Source organism: Brassica napus, chromosome C1 (genome assembly GCF_020379485.1).
Source record: "Brassica napus cultivar Da-Ae chromosome C1, Da-Ae, whole genome shotgun sequence".
NCBI lineage: Eukaryota > Viridiplantae > Streptophyta > Magnoliopsida > Brassicales > Brassicaceae > Brassica > Brassica napus.
The window spans coordinates 34,349,463-34,368,506 of NC_063444.1; the positions used below are offsets into that span (position 1 = coordinate 34,349,463).

At 32.9% G+C, this 19,044-nt stretch overlaps 1 protein-coding gene and 1 non-coding gene across 2 annotated transcripts; both read right to left on the reverse strand.

Moving 5' to 3' along the window:
• Window positions 1–805: 805 nt before the first annotated feature.
• Window positions 806–912, reverse strand: LOC125581128. Its single transcript, XR_007318839.1, has one exon. It is a non-coding gene; the product is annotated as a small nucleolar RNA R71 (small nucleolar RNA).
• A 17,176-nt stretch (window positions 913–18,088) lies between these two features.
• LOC106376786 lies at window positions 18,089–19,044 on the reverse strand. Its single transcript, XM_013816905.3, has 2 exons — window positions 18,542–19,044; window positions 18,089–18,414 (listed from the first exon to the last, which is right to left on the reverse strand). Exons 1-2 carry the CDS (start codon window positions 18,957–18,959, stop codon window positions 18,359–18,361), a joined length of 474 nt encoding a protein of 157 aa, XP_013672359.1. The 5' UTR covers window positions 18,960–19,044; the 3' UTR covers window positions 18,089–18,358.

Genomic DNA, 19,044 nt, shown 5'->3' on the forward strand with positions numbered 1-19,044 from the left:
ATACCATTCGATTGTGGTAGTGTGCACATTAGGTTATTTGGTGTGCGTATACACGTAATATCAAATTGGCGCCGTTGCCGGGGACCATCTTTTTACCTTTATTTTTCGGTTATTCATTTCGTCTAAGACCTCTAACTTGCTCTATCCTTTTTGTTGCAGCTAATTTTTCAGGTGCATTACCAGTAGACATACTCGGAGAAACGCACAAGGAGAGTTAGTTACATTTACCAACCAGGAGCTAGCAAGGTTAGAAAGAACAAATCGTCAATAGCCAAGGCAAACCGACACCACTATGGGTGACCACGCCAATCAGGATGATCTCACTGCGGCTATGGCACTCATGCAGCAGCAGATGCAACAAATGCAGCAGACCATCCAAGCTCAGCAGGATGCTGCTGAACAGGCTGCTCTCGCGCGGCAGGAGCAACAAGCGCAGAATGTTCCAATCGGGCAGAGAAACATTCCTTGCAATATCCCTACTACGCGCTCTGCCATTGTTCCTCCACTCTGCACCAGGCAGGACTTCGAGATCAAGCCTGCTTTGGTCGGTCTAGTACAGAGAAAGGTGTTCTCTGGTCTCTCTACAGAAATTCCAATGGAGCATATTGAGAGCTTCGAAAAAGTCTGCAGTTTCACTCGCGTGAATGGTGTTCCACCAGACTACATCACGTGCATGTTATTCCCATTCTCTCTTGATGAAAAAGCTGCACGGTGGTTGAACTCTCTCCATACCGGCTCTCTCACTTCATGGGAACAGGTCCGATCAGCGTTCCTCAGCCATTTCTACTCTAAGGCGAGAACAGCTGCATTGAGGAACAAGATCACCTCCTTCAGACAGCTCACTGATGAGCCTTTCTGCGACACATGGGAGCGCTTCAATGACTATCGCAGAGAATGTCCTCACCATGGATTTGATGATGATTACCTCCTGGACATTTTCTATGATGGAGTGGACTGGAAATACCAAGGTGCTCTAAACTCTGCGAGCAATGGAGACTTCATGACTCAAACCACTGATGGAGCGTTTAAGCTGATTGAGAACATGGCTGCTAGCTCAGCTAATAAGAAAGAGGAGAGTGATTGCTCCAAGAAAGGGAACAGTTCTGACACCCAGAAAATAGATGAGCTGACTGCCAAGGTTGATCAGCTACTGAAAAACAACCAAGGGCACGTCTTCAACATGGAGCAAGCTACGGCCGGGCATATTCAGAACCAGAACAAGCGACAACCGCAGAGCAATCAGCAAGCTGTTCCAGCTAACGGGAACAGTCAACCAGATGAGCTGAAGGGTCTGGGTATGATGATGCAACAGCTGTTGCAGGGTCAGCAGGTTCAGGCCAAGGCGTTGAATCAGGTAACCACGGAAATAGACACCAAGATGGGCAACATGTTCACTGAGCTGAATAACAAGTATGACAATCTTGCGATCCATATAAGACAGATCGATGTTCAGCTTGCTCAAACAGTTGAGAGTGTCAAGAGGCAACAAGAGACGCTCCCTGAAAGAACTGATAAAAATCCTAGGACTGAGCACTGTAATGCAATAGAGCAGCCGTTCGCTGAGACTGCTCCAGGCGCAGAAGAGAGAGCTGAGCAGTCTGCTAGCTCTGGAGTGACTGCTCCTAGCGAACCTGCTGAGACTCCACCATCTCGAGTCTATGTTCCCAAGGTTCCCTATCCAATTCCACCTAGACATCTGATGGATCCCATTAGTGAAGAGCAGCTGATAGGTTTTAACAAGATGGTGAGAAGGCTTCCTAAAGAACTTGCATTTGAAGATGCTCTGCAGATTCGTCCAGTGCTCAAGTTTTTTAGAAACTGTAGAGAGACTCAAGAGGAGATCAAGGTCCTCTATGCCAAAGCTCTGTCTACACCAGCACTGAAGGTATTGCCTAAGGTTGATGATCCTGGAAAGTTTGTTTTCCCATGTTCCATCGCAGGAACAACCTTCAAGGATGCTCTTTGTGACTCTGGTTCTTGTGTGAATCTCGTCTCAAAGGCTATTGTAGACGATTTGGGTATTGCTGATGTTGAGCGCTCTCAGCTGACCCTGACCTTTGCAAACTCTTCTAGAGCAGTCCCATATGGAACCATCCGCAGCCTTCATGTTCAAGTAGGGGAATGCATTGTTCCTGCTGAGTTTCAAGTTGTTGAGATGAACAAGGATCATGAGATGCCTTTGATATTTGGAAGGACATTCATGGCTACTGTTGGAGCAACCATCGATATGCCCAACAAGAGAGTCTGCTTCTCCAACATCAACAAGAAAGTTTTCTACAAGGCTGTACCCACCAGATCTTCCTCATCACACGCCTCTCGCATCTCAGTGTTTGATGTAGAAAAGCTGAAGGTTGTTCCAGAGAAGGAGCATGGTGATAAGGGTGAGAGCAGGCTGTTATCTGATGAAGATCCTAACACTGATCCTACTAAATTCAGAGAGAATTCAAGGGTGAAACAGAAAGTTCAGAAGAAAAGGGTCAAGGGTGATCCTATGATGACTTTGATACCTCGCTTGTGTGATGAGAAATCCATTGAGTATGAGGTAAAGTGCAAGGGTACCTTTAAACCTTTCTCTAAAGTCAGAGTAATGCTCACACATGAGCTGAAAGAGAAAGGAGAAGCTGCTGTGAAAGGGTTGCTGAGCAGAGTTTTGAAGTTGAACATGTCTGATTGTGGAGCTTGTTTAGGAACAAGTCCTCCTGCTCAACCCGACTGATCCCAGTCACCAAGTCAAGCTAGAGACTTAAACCAAGCGCTTGGTGGGAGGCAACCCACTGGTACGTGTAAATATAACTTGGTTTTGTTTTTGTTTCCTTATTTTCGTTTTAGTTTATTGAGTCTCAGGTCAAAAAGCAAAAAAAAAATCTGAGATACTTCAAAAATTCTGGGTTGCAGAAACGGAACAACCTACCCCCTGAAAAGAGCGGTTGTTCCAGGCGATCATCTGACGATAGAACACCCAGAATTTTCATGGAGCGCCTGCTCCACTCAGGTAAGTATCTCAACCCAAAAAAAAAAATATATTTATTCTTGTTTTCTCCTTATCTCTGATTTATTTTCACACCAGAGATGTTGTGAAGTAAGTCTGGGGGAGGGTTTTCGTTGTTTACTAACTCGTTTCTTTCTTTTGTTTTTCTTTTGGGTAAATTTGAATCAGTTTTTATTGAGTCAGTCAAAACTTTGTGGGAATTAGGACCTTATTCTGTGTTGATCACTGACCACCTTGTGCTTTAGTTATCTTATTCAGTGACCTTAGCAGTGGCGAAAGACACACATGTGGACCTGGAACACCCTGACATATCTCACTTGATTCTCCAGAAGTTCTCATCCGATCATGTTACACTGGGTAGACTTAACTCCACCTTACTTGAACCTAATCTTAACTGAAATTCTTCTTGTTATGGGCATTAGATCAGGGAAACGAGAACACACTCAGGACTTCTTATCCTTTTTATCTATCTTGCTGATCCTGAGTGGCTAGCTCATCTTTAGCTAGTTCCCACCCTGCACCTTAGCCTTTATTCCACCTTCATGCATTTGTTTTTCAGTGTCATATGTGCAGATATGTGCAAAAAGGTCAGAGAGGAAAGGATCAACGCAGCCTCCTACTCGTTACTGCTCCAGAAATTATGGCAGAAAGGAGAACAAGCAGATTAAGGGAGCAACCGCTCCATAACCAATGAACTGCACAAGAGCAGGGGTGGAGAACCAGGATGGTTGTGAAATCAGAACCACCAGTGGCACTCAGAACCATCATGTATGACCTCCTTCTTTGTCACATCACCATATCAGTCTTCAAAAAAAAAAAAAAAAAAAAAACCAAAATAAGGTGATGGAGAAGGGGATGAGATCAAAGAAATATGAGCCACTGGAAAGATCGAGCAAAGGAGTGGGTACCAAAAGGAAAGTGGAACGCAGAACAATCAGTTGCCTATTCCGTCATCAGAACAGCCGCACGAGATAGAGCAAAAACGAGTAGAGGCTGTGGACATCAATAGATCTATCCTCTCTTGTCATTTTGTGTGATATCCTGCATCCTCTTCAATGAAATGGTAGCCCCTAAACACTTTTAACTCCACCATTAAATAGCCTGTTCCACACCTTGACCGTCTACCCTGAATGATTCCTGTGATGAGAAGCTCACGCTACTCTTAAATGAATGTAGGGAGTTCTGTCTCGATAGTGTTGCTTTTTCAGGTTTGAGATGAAGAGTATGGAGCCGATTTTTGAACAGCAGTCAGTGGGGTTCCGGTAAGGGTGTGTTGTCCTAGTTTTACTGCTTGTATGGTTCAGATATTCGTGGTTAAAGTATGGTTGCTGAGAATAGGAGAGTTCCCACACTTTCAAACCTTTCTCCCTGTTCTTGATACTTGACATTGTTTGAGGACAAACAAGGATATAAGTCTGGGGGAATTGATATATGGTGTTTTATACATCTTGTATATATGCTTTTAAATTGGTTTTCAAGTCTTTATCGAGTCTTTCTAGTCTTTTTGGAGTCATTACAGGTCTGGAGTTGCATTGGATGAGAGATGGACCAGCTGGAACAAAAGAGGCAGAAAACAATGCAATTTGGTGGTTTTCACGCAGAACAGTCTTGATGACTGTTCCGGATAGCGGAGCAATCCGAGTGACTGTTCCGAGTGAGAGTTCCAGCGGCAGAGATTTTTAAGGAAACTACAATCATTACGGGATTTGCCCTAATTATCCCTATTTTCTCTCCCAGCCGCCTGTGGCTTGGATATATCATATTTTCTGTTTCTCTTTACCATTCTACGCTATTCTAGACAGAAGAAAACCATTGGAGACTTTTGTGCTTTTGGATTGTAAAGGGAGAAGGCTCCATCTCTCTCACCATAGAGAAGATTATCCTGAACCCTCTTACTATCTCTTTTATTTACATGAAGTCTTATTCAGAATTGATTTCTGTGTTCTCTCTTGTTATGACTGAGTAGTTGATCTAGCTAGCCTAGGGTGTTAGGGTGTTAGATCGTGAGCTAAACACAGATAAGTATCCATTGATTGTCTTCATTCATAACTGCTCTTATTGCTTGCATTACACTGGCCAGTTATTGTTAGATCCTAGGTTTAACCTATTCATTAACCGTGTAATAGGTTGCTAGATCTGTTATGAATGAGCATAGCATCCCTAATCAGCGAAAGTAGATATTAGGGTGTTTTGTGAACCGATTGGACTTGATCTTAATGTTCATCATCACGCCTTGATCCAAGCGAGAGCTTAGGTATTGAGGCTGATCACTGAAAGGTGAAACACCACGACAGTGGGTTGATCTAGTATTGTGTTCCTAGTTCTAGACTAGTTCATTAATCAAACTTGAATAATTGTTTGGCTCATGATTGTAAGCGCCCGTTAAACCCTAGGTTAGTTTCTCATTAATCTGAAACTTAAAACCAATCTGTTACTTGTTTTTTACGTTACCACAAACTTTAAAACCCCCATATTGTTTTAGCTTGATTCTGATCCCATAAAGATAAAGTGTAAGATTTGGTCTCTGTGGATTCGATCCTAAAGTGCTACATCGACATACCATTCGATTGTGGTAGTGTGCACATTAGGTTATTTGGTGTGCGTATACACGTAATATCAGTATTTAAACAAAAAACTTTGTTCTTAGTAGGCCTGGGCGTTCGGGTCTTCGAGTCGGGTTCGGGCCGGTTCCTTTCGGATCCGGGTCTTTTCGAGTCCTAAATATTTAGACCCAATAGGTACTTAGAAATTTTTGGTTCGGGTTCGGGTCGGTTCTTCTCGGGTCCGGGTCGGTTCGGGTCTATAATTAAAATACCCATAAAATACCCGTAATTTTTCGGGTCCATATCGGGTCCGGGTCGGGTTCGGGTATTTAGGATCTGAAAATGACATGATATACCCAATTCCATCAACTTTAGTTGAATATTTTTCATATATATATCTAAAATTTTACAAAACAACTTAAATGAAACTATTAATAATTAAAATAAAACATTTTAAAACTCTAAATTTTACATTTTAAAGCTTTATATTACTTTAAAAATGTTAAAAAATAATAACAAATGTTGTTAACAAAAGATATTTCAACTAAATCATAAAATAATATATATAAAATAGAACACAAAAACATCATAGTTTTAGATATACATGTTTTTAAGTCTGGTACAAATCGGTTCTTATCGGGTCGGGTCTATTCGGGTCGGTTTTTTCGGATCCGGATCTATTCGGGTCGGTTCCTTTTCGGTTCCGGTTCTTTCGGGTAAAAAAAATTTAGACCCAAAAGGTACTTGTAAATTTTCGGTCCGGTTCCGGGTCGGGTATATTTGGGTCGGTTCCGGTTCGGGTTTTCGGGTCCAGGTTAAAATGCTCAGGCCTAGTTCTTAGGTTTGGATTGGTTTGTGTCTTATTTTTATTTGTAATGTGTTCTCATGAACTAGTTTGAGAACAATAGTATATGTCATTTTGGTATTTTATTATTCAAATTATTCTTTGTCATAAAATAGTTTAATTTGATTAGAAAATAACCGATTTAAATAATCGGTTTCGGCCAATAACATATTAAGCAAGTTTTTTTTTGGGCAACCATGTTAAGCAATTTCATGTTTCTTATTTATATTAAAATTTGATCGAAACAATCTTGTTAACCTTTTCCTACGCAACAAATTTAGGTAAGAAAAAAATTTGGTTTCTTTGCCCAGCCTAATCTAAAATTGGAAAATTTGCCGAAATGGAACAAAAAAACATCATGATTGTCCCATTAGTATAATACCATCCTTAAATTGTCCCTTTAGTATAATTTTTTCATAATCTTTAAACTAACCCTTGATTAATCAAATTAAACACAATTTAAAAGTTTAATTGAGTTTTAAAAATTTTAATAAAAAGGAAAAAAAAACGTTTCAAAAATTGTAAAATTGAAAATTTTAGTTTTTTTATTAATAAATTTAATAAAACTAAAAAGTTTACAGAAATTTTAAACTTTTTATAAAAATAAAACTTTGTAAAACCTTTTTTATAAAGTTTATTTAATGTTTTTTATTAAAAACTTTTTATAAAGTTTTATTTTTATTTTTATAAAGTTTATTTTTATTAAAAACGTTTTACAAAGTTTTATTTCTATTTTTTTACATATGTTTTAAAACGTTAAAATTAAAAAGTTTAATTTTTTAATCAAAAAAATTAATAAAAAGGGAAAAACGTTTTAAAAAAAATTAATAAAAAATTTAATAAAAAAGGAAAGTGCATACACATTTTAGGGAAGTTAGAATATTACAAAAAAAAATTTTGATATTTTTGACAAGGTAAATCGACCTGTAAATGTTTAAGGGAAGTTAAAATATTAAGAATATTTTTAGAATATTTTTTTAACTGAAAATTTTCTAAATGCAATTTCTGGCACACATTTATATTTACTCTGACAAAGAAACAAGTGACAGTGACATCTTCGTAGCCAGGTAGTTTGCTCTAGCTTTAACAATTTATTCTTGAGACAAATACGGCTGTTTTTGTAGCTTTGGTAATGGTGACTTAGCCTCTTCCACTAATTCCATCAAATATGGTGGTGTTAATAAAATAGAAACAGTAACAGTGGCAGAGCTCAGCGCCTATGTGGTCAACTCTAAACCTCATGTCCATTGCCTATATCTTTCCTAATGCTTATTGTTTTCACATTCATTCATTGTAGACGCCTATTAATACGTTCTACTTCAGGTTGTAGAGTTCTTTATTCCTTAAAAGGGGGCTTTTATTCCTTACCAACATATCATACCTAAAACCTTAGCAACATAAACTATTTGTAGGTACCGTGTGGAGATGACCATCTCGGATGCGACAGACTCGGCTGTGTTTGTGGTGTTTAATGCAGAAATGACTAAGTTAGCAAATGTGTGTGTGGCAGGAAGCGGGAGAGCGCATGAACTATGCAGCTGATGGTAATATTTCTCTTTTTCCTGGGGTTGACTTGAAGCTCCGGTTCAATTCTTATAGTCTTTTTGTGGGTCAAATCAATGTTATTTATCATGAGGTTTGAAGCTTTTGATGATGTGTGTGACATTGTAAGTAATATGAAGCCGGTTTTGTCATTAATTATGCTATTCTCATTCTCTTTTGTGGGGTTTTAGGGTATATAAAAGAGAAAGTAGCATTTTGTGACTGGACTTAGTATATACACAGCTCCTGTTGAGATATGTGAAAAGCTTGCTATTCCTGAAGCTAAATGGCAATGAGCTATTGGTGAATTGTGCGGTTTGATTCATATCGAAGAGGCTCTGTTCTAACACCGCATGGATATATATATGTTTTAGCTTTGTCTCAACATTGATCGAGTGAAAGAAGACACTGAATGGATGTCAAAGGTAACTCTTTTTCGTTGAGCTTTTATTGAGCTATTATTGTTCTTCTTGTGATACTTTGTATTAGTTTTACTTCTGTTAGACGAGTGTGTCTAATGCCGTAAAGCATATTAAAATGGTGTTTGTTAGCTTATAACGTCTGTTTTGTTCAATCTGTTTACATACATAAGTGCTTATTTTATTTTAGATGTGTTCATTCAGTACCAAAATATTAAAGGATGCTGGTGTCAAAGTGTTTTTTATACATTTTATTGTTATGCTTTGCCATTGCTTTGCACAGGTAAGTTTGAAAAGGGGAAGAGATATATGGTATGCCGTCACTGGAACAACGACATGGCTGAACTGGAAAAGTGCTGGAAGAAAATAAGGTGGTCTTTATATGAATACTACTTGGTCCAAGAAGAACAATATGAACGCAATTTGTAGCTAATTAATCATGCCCTCATAAATTTACAGTACGAATGAATTCCTTGAGAGATGTCCAAAATATTTTTATTATAAACAGAGAAATTCAACCGTTTTGTTATGGGACACCACCGCCGTACTCCTCCCCCATGCAACATGACTCTTGCATTTCCTTACCTTTTTCAAGTTTTCTAAAGTTAGTTAAAAAATTTTATTCAACTAAAATATTTATCAAAAAAACATATCATCCAAACTTTTATAAAAATGTATAAAAAAGTACCAACGCATTTAAAAACAAATATATAAGAATGAAAAATAATTCATAATTTATGTATTGAATTTCAACTGTAGTGACAAGTGTTTTTATTTACTTACTTTTATAATAAAAATATAAAAAACACTAAAAATATAAAATAATTACATTTTGAAAAAGAATTAAAGCTTTTTATTAATTTATTAAACCTTTGATTTCTAATAAAAACAACAGAAACAATAGTAAAAATTAAAATCATTTTTAGTTTAGAGTAAACTGCATATTCTTACACGTATATGAAAATACAATATATCTTTTAATTGACCTTCACTTGCTTAACAAAGAATGATATAAAAAAGATAAGTTAATAACAACATCAATTACAATAATTGATGTTAAAAAAAATATTTTGTATCATTCATTAATAAGTGTTTCAAATTGATGTCATTTTTTTCTGATACTATTTATGTGTTGTAATATGATCTCTTTTTTTTGTAGTATATCATACACATTTTTTGCAAATGCAAACCTAAAACACAAACCACAAAATCATAAAAAATAATAATCTAGATCACAAGTAAAGTAAATTCCGCCCGTAGGGCAGGCCGGTCCTAGTATATATATATATATGCTTAACATTTAAAATGATATAAAACTAATAAATCAAGCAACAAACATTTCATAGAGAAATGGTTTTGTCTCTGCTGAGAATGGCTTGTTTATATATTAGGTTGGAAGACGTTACTTAATGACCTAGATTTCACAATATGCTAAGAAATATAATAGTATCTAATTAATTATCCTATTTATAAGTTAAGATTGTTTATAAAATATCTTGTTAGCAAAGATATATTTGAATAATAATAAAAGAAAATATATAGAGAGTATCTTACCTCTTAAGATTAACTAGATTTTAACCCGTGCATCCGCACATATAATTGTTTACTTATAAAGACCAAATTAAGATTGATCATGATTTTTTAATTGTGTTTACATTGTGTTAGTATATTGCTTTGAAATATTTAGACAATAAAATGATATGGATTTTTTTATTAATTGGACTGGCTTGTTGGAACGGTTCAACCGTGATTCCTTTGTTTAGTCGGGTACATGTTGTTCCTAAAATAATTTTGTGTTGAACAATTAAAATTAGCCAAGAACCGATAAAATCGTTAGAAGTTAGAACTGATGATTCAATTCTATTGAAAAAGTCGATTACAAATTCAGTTATATTTCAATAATTTTCCTTTTAGCGGTAGTACATCAAATATAGTTTTTTGTCATTCAGTGTGCATTAATTTAGTTAAATTTGTTATTAGAGTGTATATAATGATAGATAATACGAAGAAGAAAAGTTTTGTATACATAATTCTAAAAGTATAATTTTTTTTTTTTTTTTTTGCATAAAGATGTAAGATTAAAATGAAGAAGAAATGTGGATAAATGGATAGTGATTATACAAAGAAAACAAAATTCTTAAGTATCATTTAATTTTCAAATATTCTAATACTATAAATTGTAGAAATAGTAAAGTACATATATAATTTTATATATATATATATATATATATATTTAAATGATTTTACCATATATATATAAATATTTATAAAATATTATTATTAAAACTTATTTGAACTTTTTGACCCAAATTGAACTATAATTTATATGTTTCATAGGTTCATCACCCGACCCGGTTTTTAAAACATTGATGGTATATTATAAAAATCATTTGTCATTTGATAAAACTTTTACAAAATAATATATCTTATAATTTTTTTTTTATTTATAAATCATGTTATTTAATATGCTTGTAAAGATTACTATATCTATTTTAAAAACGCACATGTTTCCTAGCAAAATGATATGCTATGAATTAGTTAACATATGAAGTTCTTAAAACAAATGTAATAGGTATATATTCTATTATATTTTTATTATTAATTAGTATATTATTTAATATATTTTATTAAAGTAAAAAAGAATATGTATATATCATATAAAGTTTGAAGTAAGAAAAAATCCGTTAAACGTTTAGGAAAATTATTAGTAGTATAATTTATAGTGTTAGGGTATTCAAGTTTTAGTGTATTCTCAAAATTATGAGGATATTAACTAATATTATTTAGCTAATAATATATTTTTCATTGGATATAATTTAAAAACGAATATTCAAAGATATTGTTAGGAAGATGATACTGAATATAGTTATGAATTTATGATTTTCGACAGTAAATTAATTATTGTTTGGCAAGATCATTTTAAATAGGAAAGTAGTTAGTTATGGTATAATTCGTTTAGATATTATTATTATCAAAATTTAGAAACTAATAAAAGCATATTTGTGTTAAATTAATAGTTAGTACCTCAGTGGTAGATTGTAAATATTTAAGAAAATTTAGGGTCAATTTAAATTTGTATGTCTGTTTTATTAGTTTAGATTGACAAATCTTGCTATATATATTTAAATATTAAATGCATGATATTAGAGAAAAAGATATCACGTCAGTTGATTGCAATTGATTTTTGGGAAATTTTATGTTTACCACTTATATGGTACCACTTTTCATCTTTACCACCATTAAATAGACATTTTTAAAAATATCTTTTTCATTAAGTGGCAAAACACTATTATACCCTTGTTATCTATATATATAATAAATCATTATTTAAATAAATAAATAAAAAAATTATTTTTCGAATTATACTTTTTCAAATTCGAACATTTTTATGAATTTTTTTTTTTGAATTTTTTTTGAATTTTTTTTTCAAAATTCCTTTTTGAAAATCGAAAATTATGTTTGAATCTATTTTTTAATTTTTTTTTTAAGTATTTATTTATATATTTATCAGAATCCTAAATTTCACATTCTAAAAACCCTACCCCACCCACCCCTCAACTGTAAACCCTAAGTATAGATTAGTTAACTCTAGGGGTATAAGTGTCTTTTACTTTTCATTAAAAGTGAGGGTAAAAATGATTAGTGTAAACATGAAAAATGGTATTATGAATATGGTATTTGTGGCAATTTTCCATTAAATTTTTATAAGACAAATCTCACTATACAAATTAAAATATTAAATAATATATAATAAGGAAAGAATAAATATAATAAGTTGTTGTAAGATCTTTTTGATTAACAAATCCCACTGTAGATAATTAATTTGAATTAGAAAATGATCAAATAAATATGTTACACATATCATATTCTAATTTTATAATACATACTTATAAAATAGCATACTATCTATATGATAAATATGTATAAAATTAATGCTAAACTTTATTTTTAAAAATGATTAAATAATTTGGCATAAAAATATATAGTTCATATAAACTTGAATTATATATACTTTATTATGTGATAAAATTTAATAAAGTTATATCTTATAGTTGACATAAAACTATATAGTTTATATTAATCTAAAATTTATAAAATAAACATCTTATAATATGATAAAATTGTATAAAATCATATTTTAGTACAAAAATGTTTGTTAATAATGTTATAAAAGTAATGATAAGATTGTATATAATAATAATCTAGTGGTTTAACTACTTTATAGTATTTGACTAATATATTGGGTTGTCTGCGAAAGCGATTAGATTTATTGGACTTTTCTTTATTTATTTATTTTTAAAACAAAGTTTTTGTCTAATCATATGTCACGTAGGCAAGTTTGAAGAGGGTTAATGATTAATAACATATCACCATTCTAAAATAGTTGAATTACCATTGTGAATAGTGAGCCAATCAAATTATAACTTTTAATTTTATTGTGTTTTAAATAATAGTATGATAATCTATCTAATTCAACCACTTATTATTTAAGTTAAGACGAGACAATGAAAACTACATAATATGAAGATTTTAATAATATAATAATTAATAAAAAGGTATATACCCTATAGCGGATATTAAGGACAATGTTAATCATTCTTTACGTAATACAGCTGGATTTGGTACCATACGAGAAGCACCAAACATAGTAAAGCGCAGCGCAGCTTCATGTTAAAGCGTAATTTTATGTCAATGATTACGTTAGAATATGATGATTAAACAAAATAAAGCAAAAGTTTTTCGGTATATTTAAAATTACACTATATATAGTAGGGTCGGTCCGCGCTACGAGCGAAATATGATATATAATTTGTTTAAAATATACTTTTTGAAAGCTTTTCTTTGTTTGTATTAGATTTATTGATTGTGTTAATGTTTTTAGTTTTGAAAAAATTATTCACGATAACTTGATTGATGTTGGACCAAATGAAAGAGTAGTTTCTTCTGGTTTGAGTAGTTTGAGCGAGATTAATTAAATTTACCAATACGGGTTTTCTTAATTTGTTAATATTTAGTGTATTTATTTATGTTCTAAAAAATACCGTTTAAATTTGAAAAGCATTATGAATTAACATAGTAATAAGAATGGGTGGGCTTGTGAGTATGTCCTAATTGTTGGTCTTTATAAATTAGTAGTCATAGGCCTGGGACATATTATCCGAGATCCGGATTCGATCCGAGATCCGCTCCGGATCCGCTCCGAAAATAGGATATCCGGGGTGCCCGGATCCGAATCCGGATAGTAAAATCTTGGATCCGTGCAAACCGAATCCGGATCCGGATATCTTAATTTTTAGGTCCGGATATCCGGATCCGGATCCGTATTTTTAAAATACATTAAATTTTTATATTTTATTAATATTTATATTTGATATATTAATATTTATACATGAATTAATCTTATAATATTATATTTTAGTTTTTACAATATTATAAACATATATAAATATATTTATAAATATTTAATTTATGTATTATATTAAAAAAAATTGTATTTTTTGTTAAAAAAATTATTTTTATTTATTTTGACGGATCCGGATCCGGATATCCGGAAACCACGAATCCGGATCCGGATATTAAATCCACGGATCCGGATCCGGATACCCTAAATTTCCCGGATATCCGGATCCGTCCCAGGGCTAAGTAGTCATATACAATAGTAGATGTGAAAGAAGACTTAGATCATTTTAATTGTTTGGACTTGTCTACACCGGTCAAGCGAGTATTAGATATAAGTTTGCAATTTAGTGGTTTTGTAGTATTTAAAATTAAACGAAGTATCATAAAAAATGAAATTGGTTCTGAAACATGAAGCGGGATTTCTATATTTGAGTCATTTTTTTTTTGTGATTTTTGTGATATTTGTGGTATGCATTCATATTATATTTTCTTAAAATGTTAATATTTCATGGATGCTTCCCAGAAATTCCACGTGGGGTTTGTTATTTATTTTTTTTAATCCAAATGTAGTATTTCGTGCAAGTGTGTATGTCATGTTATTTTGTTTGTAAATGTAATAATTGGGAATTCAATTGATGTTGGAGGCGTAGATTATGAGATTTGTTTTCCGGCAAACTGTTTTAAATCTACTAAGGTTGTAGGTTATACCATTCATTTTATTTTAACTATTTTAGTTGTAGTGAATAAGGAAAATATATAATAGCTTGACTGTATAAAAACATCTCGCCTAAGTAATTAGTTGGTGTCTTATTATTATATTGTCTTCTGTATTTAATAGTAATATTCTATTTTGATAGAATTGCCATAAATTTATTATGAAACTTAAGAAATAAAATTTAATACATGTGTTATTATAAAATTTATCGGGCTGCTATAATTTTGTTTACAATCATTTAACGAATCACTATGTGTTATAATATTTCTGTTCTTTTTGTTGTTCGTGTGTTTAAATGTTTTTATTATTTGTTTAGTTGATATTTATCTCGAGATTAAGTGGTAACTTGTTGTACATTATGGTCAGACATTAGATGTTTGGTTTGTGGTATTTGATGTTTATATATTATATATTATGATTATATTATGGGCTCATGCTGTTCGGTGCCGACGTATGTTGCGGTATTCACTCTATGATTTAAACTTGCATTGCAAGAAACTACGGTATAACCAAAGTTCGAGTGACTAAGGTTTTTTGACATTTAAGTGAATATCCGTTAATATTAAAATATAGGAACTGAGAACATTCAAAGTTCAACAAAAGCGGAAATTGTAAAGTAAATTTAGAAACTAAGACTTGAGACGCTTCAGGGTGGGTTGATTGCTATGATCAGATTATCATTTCCAAGAACATCTGCATCTGCTTGTAATAATAATAATCAGTGCACCTATCTTCAATTCCTTTGAGCATGCATATTCTTGGGGGCATGATAAGGATCATGTTTGTTCGATAAGACTGCCTCTTCACGTTAGGGACATCGCAGCGTACGTTTCAGTTTTCCCCAACATCTGTCACTGCTAACATGTCTGTTTTCCAATTGAGGAGATCCATACATGCCATGCTTTCTTCAACGTTCCCATGTGATCATTAGAAGAATAGCATAGAGATATGTACCAAACAGATGATTGTTTTGGCTGAGAGCTTGAGATGTCTGAGGCCTTTTTGTAGGCTGATCCAATGCAAAGTACTGAGAGCATCTGAGCGTAATGAGAGGACTCCTTGTGAGTAGGCGAAGCTTGGCATGTTTGCAGACGTTGTTGTAAGTGTGTTGTGTGAAAACCCGGGGAGGAGAATGGACACATGCTATAACATCTGAGATTGAAAACTGAGAAGCTTTTTTGAGTTTCTTCAAGTAAACGTAGTTGCGTCTTGGCTTGCTGGCGAGACATGGGGAGGTTCTGAGCGGAACGTCATTATTGTAGATGTTTTTTTTATTCTGGATGGTGATGATAACTGTGGTATAGAACACTGTTTATATAGCTGGTGTAAGATAGGGTCTCCATTAAAGCGTAGTCATGGCTTTTCAGCTACTGTGAATGGTTATGAGCATTGATTGGGCTAATGGCTAAATATGCATTCCAACGTGGTTGTGTACGTTATATTAATATGTTTCATAATTATATTTTTAGTTATTGGCTAGTATTTCAGAGTGAGAGTTTTTTTTAATAAATATAATATTGGATGGAGTTTTTTTGTAGTTTTGAGTGGTCGAAGAAGGCATATAGAGAAGTTAAATTTAATGGTTTAGTAAGATGTTCTATGTTTATAGTTTCTTATATATGATTTGTCTTCCTCAGATTATGTGGAGGTAGTAACTGTTGCTTTTTGCGTATTGCGTTTTTGCTCTACTAATTTTATGATGATCTTTTTGATATATATATATATATATATATATTTGTATATATATGTATATATATATTTGTATATATATGTATATATATATATATATATATATATATATATATATATATATATATATATATGTATATATATTAAAACGTCTTAAATGTTTGCATGGCTTCTCAGGTTTAGAACGTATCTACTTAAATTATATTCCATTAAGTGTAATGGTATCCGTTTCGTGTGTTTGAGAGGTATTATTGTATTATGTAGTTTAATTATTGATAATTATTTTTTATGGTTAACGTTTTCGTATATTATAAGTGTAGTGATTATGGTATCATATATTCTGTATATATAAATCGATGTTGTTGATCTATATTGGTTTGGTCATAACATTACTATGTATTAATGTATAATTAAGTTTCCATAATACAAACCGTCGCAATATTTTACAATCTAAATACAGTTCATTTTAAATTATTTTTTTACTGAAACTAGGGTCGGTCCGCCCTACGGGCGGGATATTAGTTAATTTGATATTCACTAAATGTTCGAGTTGAAATTTGTTTTAAGATTCAAAAATTTGGTTATTTGTTATGTGTTACTTATTAGTATGCGGTGGTATAGTTGTTTTTCGATTATTCTTGCTTTGGTATTGTATCAAATTAACTAATTGTCCAACTCATAATTATAGATGTACAAATGTGGATTTGTGATAAAGTTTAATGACAATACTGTTTTTTCTTTTTAATTTTTATTCATAGTGGAGTGTGCATGTGTCAGAAAGAGACATATAACAACTTTTATGTTTTTGCGTATGGATTTTAAATATATATTATTTTGTATAATGCATACTTTCTCTACAACATTTGCTTGTAAACTAAAAAAACTGTTTTCTATATTTTTAAAAGAGAAAATATTTAGTCTATAATATAACATGGACATATGTATTGACTATATATAGAAGTTGGGTGTTATTTTAAAATGACATATGTATAGAGGTTTTTCAACCATTACTTCACTGGCACAAAACATTTATAACTGTAAATATCTTCTTTTAAAAGCAAAACTAATAAAAACGTGTACAACAAATGTATTTTGATATATATTATATGCATCAAGTTATAAAGGTTGGAAACATTGCAAAACTGTTTGGAGCAAAGTTTTTAACTCCACGATCTTCATCTTGACGTCAGTTCAGTGTCGGCCCTGGCCACAAGCAGAAGAAGCATGGGCTTCCAGCCGACACGATAATAAGTATTTTCGCGGCCACATATTTATAAAAAGTGACTTCAGCCTAGTGGTTCTAAGAGAAATTACCAGTGCTAGAGGTACTGGGTTCGATTACCCCTGACTGCATTCATTTATTTTGGCTCCAAATATAAAATGAGACACGTGTCACTCCCATAACGCACGACTTGATGATGTGGCTTCACGGGAGAGAGGCGAACTTTATATATATAGATAATGATTTTTATTATGTATAAATTGCTATACATGATTTTTTGTATATTTGTAAGTTGTTTTAATTATTTTACAGATATCTAATATGCAGTGTTTTGTATATATGGTAATTGTTTCTCAGTGTTTTGTATATATGGTAATTGTTTCTCTTTTTCGATATGATGTAACGTGATATGCATAGTGTGTCCTAATGGTGTTTTTCAAAAATATATTTATTTTATTTATATTAGGTAAATCAAGAACAAAGATAATTATTATTAGAAACAACCAAAAAACTGAAAACTTGCAACAGAAAATGATAACTCGAAATGAGAACTGAACTTGAAAGGAAATCAGAAACGATAGTTTTGCATGGCCCAATCGCACAACAGGCAGTCGAAGCCCATGATCCCACCGAGTAATTGATAAGGTGCGTTTAGAGAACTGGACACGTGTCAGACTCTGGAAGAATGACTTTCTGACGTGGTGTTGAGCTGACGCAACAGGAGAGAGGCAAACATTTTTTTATATATAAATAGATTCTCTCAAATAAAGAAACGAAAAATGACAACTGACAAAATTGATTACATTGTAGACCCCATAGTTTATATAAAGTTCCAAAATTTTCGTAATTCTTTCCATATTTTACAAATTTTCTCCCACATTTCAGTTTTCACAAAACAGCTCAACCCCAAAGAGAAGAAGTAAACACATATTTTGTTCACGTTTGAGAGAGAGAAGATTTAAGTTTTGAATCTCATACACCCCAAAAAATTCCTCTTATCTCTGGCGTTGAATATCCATCTTCCTCTTCTCTATCTTCTCCATAATAGATCCTATGATAACAAACATAAGAACATGAAAATATTAATAAGACGCGTTCAAGATCTCCAAACATGTCAAAAACGGATTAACATAATAACGATAACATTTTGAGGAACCTTAAGCTACACACTGACTTACCAGGTGGATAGCAAACAGGAGGATCTTCAAAGAGAGAGCGAGAGATTTGTTTATGAGCAACACCGATATCGAAAAGAACAAGTCCAGAAGAAGAATCATTCACTGCAATGCCTTTGACTGGTAACCAAAGAAAAAGCTCTTCTTGTGTCAAACCTTGAAGCCCAACAAGGCCACCATAGCTAAGATTTGCTTTAATCACACTATCAAAGTATACTCTATTTTCGAACCGAGCAAAACAAGGATTTTGTAACTGAACTTTGAGCTCCCCTGTCTTTACGTCTAGACTGTAACTCTCCACGTTGTCTGGAAATAAACCACCTGGTAAACCACGAGCTTCGAGGAGGTTTCGGATTGAGGATTGTGAAGATGGAGTGATGAATGGGAGTAGAAGAAGAGCAAGAAGAAGAAACAGAGACATTTTCTTGCTTTTTTTTGGTTGGATTGTGAGATTTGCGTTTTGAAAGGTTTAAATGTTTGGTGTTGTGTTTTTGTCAAGAGAGTGG